The 13,815-nt window shown below is 36.1% G+C and overlaps 1 protein-coding gene across 4 annotated transcripts; it reads left to right on the top strand.

Moving 5' to 3' along the window:
• Positions 1 to 282: 282 nt before the first annotated feature.
• On the top strand, positions 283 to 9,208 carry LOC110691730 (lactoylglutathione lyase-like). Of its 4 annotated transcripts, none has more exons than XR_002505336.1 (9): positions 283 to 382; positions 657 to 797; positions 917 to 978; positions 2,908 to 2,968; positions 3,367 to 3,446; positions 3,546 to 3,616; positions 5,677 to 5,766; positions 5,987 to 6,147; positions 8,968 to 9,208. XR_002505336.1 is itself a non-coding variant. In XM_021868663.1 (9 exons), exons 1-8 carry the CDS (start codon positions 421 to 423, stop codon positions 6,085 to 6,087), a joined length of 726 nt encoding a protein of 241 aa, XP_021724355.1. In that variant the 5' UTR covers positions 389 to 420; the 3' UTR covers positions 6,088 to 6,100; positions 8,968 to 9,208. The 4 variants fall into 4 exon arrangements, 1 of the variants encoding a protein (XP_021724355.1); XR_002505335.1 differs by lacking the exon at positions 283 to 382 and adding an exon at positions 389 to 540; XM_021868663.1 differs by lacking the exon at positions 283 to 382 and adding an exon at positions 389 to 540 and having other exon boundaries at positions 5,987 to 6,100.
• Positions 9,209 to 13,815: the final 4,607 nt, after the last annotated feature.

Genomic DNA, 13,815 nt, shown 5'->3' with positions numbered 1-13,815 from the left:
AAACCCCAAAACACTTTTCACCGGCAAGATCCGATGAAAGCCCCTCAAAAATTAAGGGTTTAGGAGAAAGGATAGAGGTTAGGTTTTTTTTTTGGGCAAATAAGAGTAGCAAACTTGTTAACTAGTAGTTCACCCTAATCCAAAAATGTATTAAATGACAATTTTTTTATTTTTTATTTTTAGTATTAGTTTCATTATATATATATATAACAAACATAGTGAAATGAAACATATAAAAGTGCAAAAGTAAAACTGTTACAATTATTATCCTATCCTTCTATCCTGATCTTATCCTTTTTATCCCTGTCTCTCCTACCAACCGCCCCATAAAAGTAAATTGAAGGAGCAATAATGTAAAACTGTGAATTGTGACATCATCAAGGTAAACACTATCACACACTCTTTTCAGTTATCACTCCAATGGCTTCTTCTTCTATATTCATCTCTCGAATCTCCCCTCCCTTAATTCGTAGCTTCACCACCTTCTCTGCTAAATTAGATTCTTCATCTTCTTTCTCTCTCCTCTCTAATCTTACCCAGGTTGATTAGTATCATCATTCTTCTGTAAAATCAAAACCTCATTTCAAATTTCACTATCAATTTTTATAAATTGGTCTTCGTTTTCTTTTGAATTCAATTTATTTTTTCTTTTGCAGCAAAGGAATCGAACTCGATCGTTTTCAGTCACTTCATCAATGGCGGCGGCGTCATCGGAACCCAAGGAGGCTGTTTCTAACAATCCTGGTCTTCATTCTACACCTGATGATGCTACCAAGGGTTATATTATGCAGCAAACTGTATAGTTCAATCTTTATTTTTATGAATTTTGTATTTGATTTGTGATGTTATAGTGTTTGATTTATGAATTTTATGATATATATATATATATCTTTTTTTTTTTTTTTTTTTTTCCCAGATGTTTCGAATTAAGGACCCGAAAGTGAGCTTGGATTTCTATTCTCGTGTGCTGGGCATGTCGTAAGTTATTTTGCTTGATGATTAACAATAGTCTTTGCAATTTGTGTGCTTGAACTGCTTAAGATGTAGAGTTTTAGGAATTTTATGAATATCTTGGTTAAACTTTGTTGTAATTATGTTATGTTACGGATAAAATCATTATTGAACTTCCGCATTTGGTTGTTGATTGTTACTTTGAGTTATCAATGTTATAGGATAATGATATACGAAGTATTAGAATAAATTTGGACAATTAGTGATATTAGAATAAACTTGGAAAATTAAGAAGAAAAAAAAAAGTAGGTGGTTACTTTTTTTTTTTTTTTTTTTTAATTATAAAACAAGGTGGGGCTAATTCATTACTTTTGAAACGCACAAGTATTCTAATACAATGTCCATATCAGTATCTTGACACCCTTCAAACGCGCAACAAGTTGTAGTCTCATAGAGTCATACGAAGGCATATTAGCCAGTAAGTGAGCGATCTTTAACCTGACCATCGCTATGAATGTAGCTCCTTAAACAGGATTTAGCCAAAGGACTTCACTAATATTAATAATCCACTAATTTCTGCAACTCCAATCAGATTGCTACTGCCCAGGCTTGGTCTGCAGCAGGGAGTCTCCCACTCTATGAATATCAGTCTCGATTGCACAATGACACCTGCCACAACCAGCAATTTTCACTGGACACATGCTTTTTAATGTTACCTCTTTTTTGGAAGGCTCCTTTGCAAAGCCGTTTTTTCTTTTTTTTAGAGGAACCTTTACAAAGCCTTTAGATAGAGACCTTCCTTTCCAGGGCACTTGTGCATCCCGTATCTTCCTCCAAATGTAGCTGTTACTAGCCAAGGGAGAAGCCAGTGCGCTATTTTCTCCAGCTGACAAAATGATGTCCAATTCTAAGAGAATAATGATCATCCTTTGTGTAAAGAGCCATATGCACTGGAACTGTTCTAGTTTGATTGTTGTCCTGTTCATGAATAATATGATGAAAATAGTCCAGAACCTGTTTGATTTCTAGGTTTCCATCCCAAAATCTAAAATCCATAAAGTGAATATGTTTAAGTATGCTCCTTTTGCATTTCAGGATTTTTGGCATCATGAATTTTGTTTTCTTGGGATTTAGTAAAGTCACTTTCCAATGTTACCTGTATGCTTTTATCAATTTTGGTGTCAGGTTATGAGGGAGATTGAAAAGGGTAGGACAGAGAATTGCAAGAGAGGGGGGGGGGGAGAGGGAAATGGAGGGAGGATTTAGAGGATGGTTAGGGCAGGTATGAATATGACGGAGAAAGAGAGAAGCATTATGCTTTATGACATTGCAATTGGGATTAATTAGAGTTGTTGCAGATGAATAATGCCTAGTTGCTAATTGGTTATTAGGTGTGTTAGGAATCACAAAGTAAGAACAATAACCACTCTTGTGCAACAAAACATGTTAATGCAGGTAGTTATGCTAGTTATATTGCCTTACACCTTCACTGTAAACTAGTTAGTTTTGTTTGGGGTTCAAAAGTATCATTAACTCAGGTTGAGCGAGTGACAATAGGCGTGCACAGTCTTGTAGCTTGTGACAAATTGTTACTCTGGAATGGTTGTAACTTGCAAGCAATCCAAGCATCACTAATTAAATTAGAAGTTTTGGTTGTTTTAATCTTTTGTCTTTTGAGTATATACTGACAGGTGGAACATTTTGGATCAAGTATATTGGGCAATAGTTTATTTAGTTAACTGAATCTCAAATTAAAAATCTCTTGGATTACCTCATTGTTATGCCATGTTCACAGTAGCATGCCTTTGTTTTACAAGTATTGCTTAAACTCCTTTGCTTGTGGGTTTTAACCCTTTAATTTTTTTGCCATTTGTCAATATGTGGGCTTAAAAGATTTCGATCTATGCTTATAAAGTTGTTTTACCAATATTAAAAATGTTTGTACTTTTTCTGCAGACTTCTGAAGAGATTGGATTTTGCTGAGATGAAATTTAGCTTGTACTTCATGGGATATGAGGTAATAGGGATGCCTATCTTTGACTAAAATATTTTGCAGCTTGCCATTTGGAATTTTCCTTATTTTCGAGTATTCTTGCCAATTATTTGAGATGAAGGGCTCAAGGACCTAAATTTATGTTCCATGCCTTGTTTATTTATTCAATTAGTCTACTATATCTTATCCATTTATGGTAAATGTTGTAAATAAAAGTGGGCAATTAGGGATAAATTTCTATGAAAAAGCTTACATTAATTTCTTTTTCTTTGCCTGAACAATTTTCTATATGATAATGCAATATTGAAGGTACTTACATTTAAGAGGGAACTTGTGTCAGAACTATTTTCATCTTGGAGCAAAATTCTTGAATTCAGTCAATGAGCTGTGTCTGTGATTGATGTTAGATTTGCTTGCTGTAGGATCCTTCATCAGCTCCTAGTGATCCAGTAGACCGAACTGTTTGGACCTTCAGTAAGAAAGCTACAGTTGAACTTACTCAGTGAGTGCTATATGTTGCAATTGCCGATTCTTTATGACCAACTGCTTGCTACTGCTTTTGCCCTCCTATTTACCTCTAATATGTCGGTATACTTCTCAGCAACTGGGGCACAGAGAGTGATCCTGAATTCAAAGGTTATCACAATGGAAACTCAGAGCCTCGCGGCTTTGGTATGATATTTTTCCCTTAGAGTTTGTCTTGTTTCTTGACTGAGATACAGATTTTTGAATCCCAGTGGGCTCTTGATTTTTTTTTTCCCTACTCTGTCATCTGTAGTTTATTTTTGCCTTTTTTATTTTGTTTTGGAGAACTGGTACAAGGTGAGTGCCAGTATGGTTCATGTATTGCTATTGCGTTGTGGTATAACTTCAATAGAAAGTTTATAAATTGATGTCAACCTCAACATGCTCTTTCTGAGGAACAACTCTCTCATCCCACCAAGAAATGAAAACTTAAAAATAATTTGTCAAGTAGGATTGATTTTAATAAAGTTGGTAAGTTGCGTAGGATTAGTAGCTTAGTACAAGCTATTGTTGGAGACAAACTTTTTGTGCAGATTTAAATAGAAACAACAAACCGTTTTCTCAATGGTGGAAATATGTACTGGGAAAGCTACCTGTATGCTAGATGTTCTCTGGGCGGTTCTGTTTGATGTAATGTTAATCTGAACTTTCCATATATCTATATAGGACCACTTCTTGCTACCTCAAATTTGTAGATTTATGCTTGGTATTAATTAGGGATCAGCAAGACCACTCTTATGCTCCACGATCTCTATCACCAGAGTCAGACTCTCAGGGCTCTAGTTTGCTTGATAATTTGGTCAATCAGTTAGTTTGTGCACCGCATTGGAAGCCAACTACTTTGGCATATGTGCTTAAAATGGTAGTTTGACTGCTTCTTATATAAGATATTTTTTTACTCATCACTTTTTGTGAACTTGTGAAGTTGTAGTTTCAAACTAAAAATAGACAATGTTTTCGCAAGGAATAAGAATAAAAATTGAAGTTACTTTGTCCCAGGTCTTTAATCAAATATAAATGTCTTTTTGTCATGATGAAATTATTATTAGCCTTATATTTATTTTTTCTATCTTAAACTAATGAAGGTCAATGTACATGAGATTTTAACGTGGTTTTTAAGAAAAAGAGACATAATTAATGACTAAAGTTCATTCTACCTTCTTTTCTTCATCAATACAATTTTTTAGTGATGAAGTGATGGTCAACTATTTGTCACAAGGACAGAAATCGGCTTTTTTACTTTCGTATCTAAATGCAAAAAAACTAGAGGACAACAAGAATCCTATGATGAAGTGTATATAAAGGCATGCCTAGGGGCAAGGAGACCTGGCCGTACACCTTTCTTGGTCTGGGTGAGGCCATTTTTATGAGGCACACTAGAGGCTCACAATTTTTTTTCCCCTAAATCTTTTTTGCTTTTTTATTAAGTGTGTCTCATTTCAATGACCTAAGGCGCAAGGAGATCCCTATCACTTTGGTGCACCTTGAGTCTCTTTATACATTGATTGATGGCACAAAACTTATCATACAACTGATCATGAGGAGTTTTTCGTTATTGGGGCTAACCCTGACTAGTGTTAATGGTAGTTATCAATTGAAGCCCCTATGAGACCGTTCAAACAAATTATTTTTTTTTGGGTGCACTTGTCACTTTTTTAAAAATAAGGGCAAACCCTTGTTCATTATGTAAATTAAGTGAGTTTTTAAAAAGTTGGGAAGATTAATAATGAAATGTGTTACAATTTCCACTTTTAACTCTTAATAGTCTAATTAATTTAATCTACTATCATTACATATATTGCCCCCAAATAAAGAACCAAGGAAATGTGGTGAGGGGGATTTCTCATATTCTTTGCTTTTCTTATTGTACAGTCAATAGTTTAGGTTGTGGTTGGTTGATTATGGTCGTGGTCATATTTTGTACATTTGGTTAATTAATGTAATGAACAGAATTCCTTAATGTTTTGGGGTCCTTGGCCTCATTTTTTTTGGGGGGGGGGGAAAGCTGAAATCTGTTTTCTCTTGTTTTTTATATCACTGCAAACATTTTAAAATTTTTAGATCTGCCATTCTGCCCCTGTTTCAAACCAATTTTCTTTTCCATTTACTGGCCTCATTTTATCGTAGCTCTTTCTATCCTGGTGCATTCAGCTTTGATTTATGTTTGTTAAGTTCTTAGCAACAAACGTATCTGTATTTGCTCACAGGGCACATAGGGATAACCGTTGATGACACTTACAAGGCATGCGAGAGATTTGAACAGTTGGGTGTGGAGTTTGTAAAGAAGCCTGATGATGGTAGGTTTTTTATTTCATAAATTTGATCATTTTATGATTATCATGTTTTGTTTGAGGAATATGTCAAAATCTTGATCTTTTTAGGTTGAATACTTTGGATGTAAGGAAGTATTGTGGGTAATGTTTTGAGAATAGTCTGTTGGTACTACACTAGGGTTAGCTATGATACTTTGAATAGTGAGTAGGTTTCTCACTTCTCTTGTGGTGAATATATTTGCAGGCAAAATGAAAGGGATTGCATTTATAAAGGATCCTGATGGCTACTGGATAGAAATATTTGATCTTAATACAATAAAAAGTGCTGCTGGTGTTGTCTCTTGAAGCTTTCTTGCAGGTGGCTTTCTGTTACTTTTTTAGTCATACCATGAAGTTTTATTGAAGGTATATCTATTTTACTTCATGCTATATGTAGTACTGGCATTTTTGAGATTCGATAGCTGTCTTAATGTTTTAAACTTATTCCTTATATAGATAAGATTTTTACTATTGCAGTTAGATTCTTTCTTGAGTGGTTGAGAATCAAGAGATATTTGGAAGGGACCTATAAAATGTGGTAATAGATTGAGAGAACTCGAGATGTAAAAGTAATGTTGCTACTTATGGAACTTCCCAAAAATTTAAGTGTTAATCAAAAGAGAATGGAGAAGTATATATCTCTGGCTAGCAAGTTTGATTCTGGTCACGAAGTGGGTTAGATAACATTGATGAAATCTCAAATTGTTGGTTGAAACAGTACTAAATCGATATATTAAGACCTCTTATTATGAATGCTAATTGAGGAGCAAGGGCCTAAAAAGGCTAGGTTTTGGCAGCTTAATCATGCAAGAAATGGGAGCATTTCATTTGGTGATTAAAGAGTTTTAAGGTTGGTTAATTGATCTATTATGTCCACGGAATCTAATATCTTGGTGCTCTAGATATTATTTGATGCACTATTGTTCCATGACTGCAAGAGCTGAGTGGATGTTTGAGCCTGATGTATAGTGCTCATGTCATTGATAGTGTTTTAGGCTTTGGTGGCAATTTAAGAACCTGCTACTGAATAACATTAGGTCATTATTTTTGTGCCTAAGTGAGGCCAATGGGTTATTATAGGTTGTTGGGACTTGGGGTTCTACTTTTGTTATGCCTTGCAATATCATTTCTAATGGACTGCACGAGTTTGTGTTGGTTCACCAGTATTTTGGCTACTTATGTTTAACCCGTTTCTCCACATTGTTGCTGTAGTGGGATAAGGGATTGTTATCAGGTGGTTCCTATATATTGGTAAGTCTTTATTGAACTATTTTTTCAGAAGCAATATATAGATGTTGCAAGATGGTTGAAGATGGTAGGATCTACTTGTTAGATAGTCTAAGCAAAGCTACAAGAACATTTAGAAATTAGGAGTTGGCCTGCTAGATTCTAGTTGCTCCTCATGAGCCCGCAAGGTTGGGTCCTTGAAGTGGTGCAGTGTTGGGTGATTGCGAAATATCATGATATTTGAGTGTTTCAATTGAAAGTTTCTCTATCCCAATTGAAGATATTGATGACTATATTATTTCACTTAGAATTTAAAACTTGTACAACTTTTCTTCATGCTATACTTCCTCTGTTTTGGTATTACTTTCAACGCTTTAAAATTAGCACCATTCAGGCATTCATGTACAGAGTACCAAGTTTGACCACATATTTATGCTAATTTGGAGTATACAAATAGGAAATGTTATTTATATACTCCCTCCGTTTTTAAACACTTGTTCCATTTCTACTTTTTGCACTATTCATTTATCCTAATTTGACTAATGTTTGTGATTTATACATAAGAAAAAATAGTCTTGTGGGTATTTGTTGGAATCGTCTCAATGAATAGATTATTAATTTTCAATTGTTAGAATTTATACTTATTAGTAATTAAAGATATAATTGATCAAAGATTTGCATCGGCATACGTGTTCAGGAAAACGGAGGGAGTAAAATGTTTTTAGAATAGTCTCAATGTATATTTTTAGAATATCAATTTCTTACGAAGTATAATTTGTCTAATAAAATGCAATTGATTCTAATGGTCAAAGTTTTACATTGACAATCGTAAAAGTAAAACAGTTGCAAGTATTAATAAACAGTGGAAGTACATTTTAATTGGTTGAAGCTACTGCTAGAAATGCACCAACCATAGGCTTCCTATAGGGAAAGTTGCCATCCCTATCCTGGGAAGAAATTGAATTACAGAAACATCCATATATATGGGGTGTTATGTTATTTGCTGACTGCTGGTCTCCCTGGAAAAAAAAAATGTTATCTGCTGATCTGTTTATTTTCCTGTTATAAAGGTCACTTTTGCGAAAGTTTGGACCATTGGATAATAATTTTTTGTCAAATGTGTAATACCAGCAATTTTGCTGTGGAGGAATGTTGACTGAGATTTCAGGCAAGTGGCATTTTACATGAAAGTTTGTCTTTGAAGTTTTAAAAGAGGACACTCATGTGAAGTTAATAATCTTGGATGATATATCACACTTTGAGCATGGTTGGATTGAAGGTAATGTGTTAGGGGTCGTGAAGATCAAACAAATTGAAGAAGGTGAGAAGATGTGGTTTTAAAAGAGATAAATGGTAGTGTGATGAGAGAAGTGGAAAAGAGAAACTAATACTGAGGGTAATAGTTATCCTAGGGTGATCGTGGATAACATTACCCCCACTCTGAGTGTAGTAATTCCAATCATCCTTCCCTCTTCCTCATACCAGCAATACCTTTTTTCCTTTACCAGCACCTCATCCCATCAATCACCTCCTATTGGCTCTACTCACATTTCTTCCTCATGACTTTTATTACTCATTTATTGTGTTTCCCTCAATACAAGCATGCCCTAAGGGAAAATTATGTACTTGATGATCATGATATTGCTTTGGCGTTAAGTATCACATAAGATAGTCAGGAACTTTCTTGGATTGATGAAGCCATACCATATGTCACCAGTGAACTTTGGATTTGTCGTATGAATTGAGATTTATTCAAAAAGTTATTCTACTTCTGTTTAGTTGTCTCTCATTTTATAAAATAATGCATTCCTAGCCATTGATTAATTAACAAGCAAAATGCTCCATACATTTTCTTATGGAAATATGTTATTTTATGGATTCTCTGGGTTCATGTACTACTTGTTGGTTGGTGAAAATAAAGATTTAAGGATTCTACTGACATTGCACCTTGTTTTGCAGAATTCTTCTCATTGATGACACCGGACGATTCCATATGGGCTACTTTTGATTGCTGATGGAAGGGCACATATAGTCTGGCTTTGAATGTTAACAGATGTTTTTAGCTTCAGATTCTGATGTGATTCTTCTTTCCGCATTTAACTTTTACAATTTAATATAAACACTAAGTTTCGTTTGTTATGTACTCCATATGATTTGTTATAATAATTTAAAGAAGATTTTCTGGGTAATGATATAGAAATATTATTATGAGCTAACCATGTAATTAGGGAGAATTTAACAGGAATAATCCAACCTTTTGTCCGTTCTCCCATATTAATTCCACCTTTTGATTATTCCTCGTAAATCCAACCTTTGCCCCCTTTTTCTCACAGCTACCCTTGAAGGTCTCCTATTCGGTACAACCGTTTATAAGTGCTACGTGGCACTTCCTAATTGGTTTTTTTTTTTAATTTACTTTTTTTTTTTTAATTTTAATATTAAAAAAAACCTTCTTTCTTCTTTCTCTCTCTTCCCCCATCACCAGATTCACCATAGCCACCACCATCCTTCTTTCTCTCTCCTTTCCTTTCATGGCCTCTTTCGCCATTACCACTTCACCTCCCCTGTAATGTACCCAACAACACCACCTCCTCTAGCCACCACAAACCTACAACAACCACCACCAACACACATGCCACCACCATCCCTCACCTCGCCGTCAACCGCCGCACAAAACCTACAAACCCACTTATCCCACACATCCGCCGAACCCGGCAAAATCCCGGTACAATTAAAATGAAACCCACGCTCACACCCATCACAAACCAACCTCTCGGAAACCAACGCGTTCGACGGTTGTGTAGGATGAGGGGTTATTTCGATGGTGTGGCGGTGGGTTTTGGGGGGCTGAACTCCTTCCCCCTTTCTGCTCCCCTACCTTCCTCCATTCACCACCCTTTACGGAGAGAAGGGGGGTCGTGGCTATTTGTACGGTGATGGCAGGGGTTGCTATGGAAGCAGCGGTGGCTGGTGCATTTGGTTGCGACGGTGGTTGTGATGTGTGGACGGTCAGCAGGAGGGGGACGGGCAGTGGCATATCTTCTAGGGGGGAGGGGCAGGGGTGGTTGGGGGAGGAGGAAGAAAGAATTGAAGGGGAAGATAAAATGGAGGTGGAGCTTTGGGTGGTGGTAATGGAGGAAGATGATGGCAAATGGTAAGAGGAAGGAGATGGAAGGGATGACCAGTTGTTTAGGTAACCAGTCATTTGGGTATGATATGGGAAGAAGGGGTATAAAGGTTGGATTAACGAGGAATAATCAAAAGGTGGGATTAATATTGGAGAACGGACAAAAGGTTGAATTATTCCTGTTAAATTTTCCTATAATTAGGCCCTAACTTCTTACTTTTTTTCACCGTTTAAGTACTCTATTTTTTTTCACCATTTGGGCACTTAAACCCAAAATCCAGCCAAATTAAATAAATACATCAACAAAAGATAGTCCCTTGGGTTAAAAAGATAGCGCCTTGGGTTAACTTAACTGGATTTGTTTTGTTTTTTTTTTTTTACTTTTTTTTTTGAAGTACAGGTTATAATGATGCAAATTGAAATGTGAGAAATTAACTACCCCTTCCCCTATTAGTTTTTTTCTTTTCTTTTGAAGTGTGTTATTGAAGCTTCAACAACGAAATTTTTTGTGGATTGCAGCTAGATTGGGGAAAAGACAACGATTTCGTTCCAACAACTAAGGTATATACGATTCTACAATATTGTTTTTGTTTTATTCTTCATTAAATCGTTTTTTTTTTTTTTTTTTTTTTTTTTTTTATGAAATAGTGGATTTCACGACTTAGGGTTTTGGTTTTTTTGGGATAAAAACACTTTGCTATGCTATTTGCCTTAAAATTAACTTTATTGTGTGGTTTTTCTAGATGTGTTTTTTGTTGTTTGATCTAAATGTGGCTTGTGTTAGGCGAATTAATGCTAGGGTTTGATAAAAAAATTAAGGGTTGGTTACTCAAAACAAGGGATGGTCTGAAATTTTTGATCTTAATTGTCGCAAAATTGCTTGAATTATGTGTTAATTTGACCCCTCTAACACTAGGTTATGGTCAATCGATGGTTGTTTAGGGAAAAAAATGGTGGTGAAAAATGAAGAGGAATTAACTCGAGCGGTGGAGCCATTGCAGAACTCCCACTCCCCTATTCTGGGCTTGAGGATGGATATAATTTAATGCAGTTTTTTTTTTGTTTAAAAAAAATTATTTTTTTTTGAAAGAAGAAATAAATAAATAAAGTAATTTTTAATTAGCTTAGGTTAATGGTGAGTTAGAGGGGGGTTAGTTGGCTGGAAAATTGGTTAGAGTCGTCAAAGAGTGAAAAAAAAGTGAGTACCCAAAGAGTGAAAAAAGTAAGAACTTAGGGCCTAATTGTGTAGTTAACTCTATATATGGAGGTGTATTATATATGAAGGTGTATTGTTGTTTTAGATGATGATCCAGTGAAGTACAATTTAAAATTCTAAATCTTTGATAGTATATGTGTACTTGCCTAATTCATATGTGAAGTGTTATCCAAATTCAACATATTTCTGAAAATCGTTTGAATGGCAAGTTTGATGATACCTCTTGGATTATTGACATCGGAGCTACGCATCACGTTACAGGAGAGAAATCTTGGCTTTTTGACACAAAGAATTTTGAATGTCCCGTTGGATTATCAAACGCGGAAACCGTGTTGACTTCTCTTGTTGGTTCGGTTCGTTTGGTGAAGAAGATTACTCTTACCAGAGTGCTCAATGTCCCGAATTTGAGTTGCAACTTACTTTCAGTTTCACAGCTTAATGATGACCTTAATTGTATTGTCCAATTTAACTCTTATATGTGTGCTATATAAGACCAAACGAAGGAACTGATTGGAACGGGAGCTAGGAGGGACAAATTGTACTACTTTAGAAAATCGGATCTGGTGCATCATGTGGGCGCTATTGACACAAGATCTAATTTAGAGTTGTGGCATCGCCGTATGGGTCTTCCTTCCGAGAAAGTGGTTAAGTTGCTTCCTACTGTTAGTAGTAAAGAAAGTCTAGATAAAGGGTGTGAAGTATGTATGCGTGCTAAACATCCTAGAGATAGTTTTCCTTTGCGTGATAATAAAGCATCTAGAATTTTTAAGAACGTACATTGTGATTTATGGGGTCCATATCGACATGTTTTGTCGTGCGGACCTTGGTACTTTTACTATTGTTGATGATTATTCTAGAGCGGATTGGATTTATTTGTTGGTTTATAAAACTGAGGTGTTTTGTATGTTTTTGTCGTTTGTTACTATGGTAGAAAGACAATTTTCCCAAACAATTAAAGTTGTACAATGCAAAGTGATAATGGCATTGAGTTTAATTGCTTACTTGATTTTTTTTTAATACAACTGGTATTATTTTTCAGACATCTTGTGTGGGTACACCACACCAAAACGAGAAGGTTGAGAGGAAACATAAACACATTTTGAGTGTTGGGAGAGCTTTGAGATTTCAAGCCAAATTACCAATTTATTTTTTAGGGTGAGTGTATTCTTGCTGCAGTTCACTTGAATAATAGAACTCCTACTCCTTTACTTCAAAATTGAACTCCATTTGAAATTCTTTTTTATTTGATGCCATTCAGACGTTTAGGTGCTTATGCTTTGCTCATAATCAGAAAACTAATGGAGATAAATTTGCTAGTAGGAGTATAAATGTGTTTTTGTTGGATATCCGTTTGGGAAGAAAGAGTGGAGGTTGTAGGATCTTGAGTCTAAGGTTTTTTTTGTCTCTCGTGATGTTAAATTCATTGAGGATGTGTTTCTGTTTGGTTGCCCGGATGATACCAATATTGCGTCTCGTGATTATGAGTCAAGGTGGGATGTTCATGATGATTTCGTCGAGTATGAATTATAGGATGACAATGCAAAATTTTTGGATGATAATAGAGGGTCTCAGGATAGGGGCGAGGCTGCCACTACACCCAACACAGCCACAAGAGCTGGTGTGGAAGTGCAATAGCAGCTCGAGCAAGCGCACGCTGGCGAGGCCATGCACTAGTAGCCCCCAGCTACTGCTCAACCCGATGGAAATCCATCGAGCACTGGTGTGGAAAGTAGCCCAGCCAGCGAGCAGCAGCATGTCGTGCTACAAGATGGCAGCTCCACCGAGGCAACACAACAGCAACCCACGGTTTTGTTGGGCCGTGGCCATCATGAGAAGTTTCCGTCAGTTAAACTTCATGATTTCGTGACTTATTCCGTTTTTTCTAACAATACGTCGCCTTCTCCTCCGTCTTCCACTCCTCCTTTAGGTACCCCTTATCCTCTAGCACATTATATAAATTGTGACAATTTTTCTGTGAATTATCGTAAGTTTCTTGTAGCAATTATAAGTGGAAATGATCTAAAATCCCTTAAAGAGGCTATGAAATCCGAGGGATGGTGTAGGTTTATGAAGGAGGAGATACAGGCTCTAGAATACAATGGGACTTGGACTCTGGAGCGACTCCCTCTAGGCAAAAAGGCTCTAGGGAGTCAATAATGGGTGTACAAGACAAATTTTTTGTCTAATGGTGATGTTGAACGTCTCAAGTCTCGTTTAGTTGTTTTTTGGAATCATCAGCATGAAGGTGTCGATTATAGCGAAACGTTTTCTCTAGTTGCGAAGATGACCACAGTTCGGGCATTTATTGCAATTGCGGCTTGTAAAAATTGGGAACTTCATCAGATGGATGTCCACAATGCCTTTCTGCACGGTGATCTTGGGGAGGAAGTATATATGAAATTGCCCCCGATGTTTGAAAGTTCGGGTCCAAATCCGGTGTGTCGTTTGAGAAAGTCGTTGTATG

This window comes from Chenopodium quinoa, unplaced genomic scaffold (genome assembly GCF_001683475.1).
Source record: "Chenopodium quinoa cultivar QQ74 unplaced genomic scaffold, ASM168347v1, whole genome shotgun sequence".
NCBI classification, from domain to species: domain Eukaryota; kingdom Viridiplantae; phylum Streptophyta; class Magnoliopsida; order Caryophyllales; family Amaranthaceae; genus Chenopodium; species Chenopodium quinoa.
The sequence above is the reverse complement of the archived record's forward strand: the minus strand, read 5'-3'. Positions and strand labels throughout refer to the sequence as shown.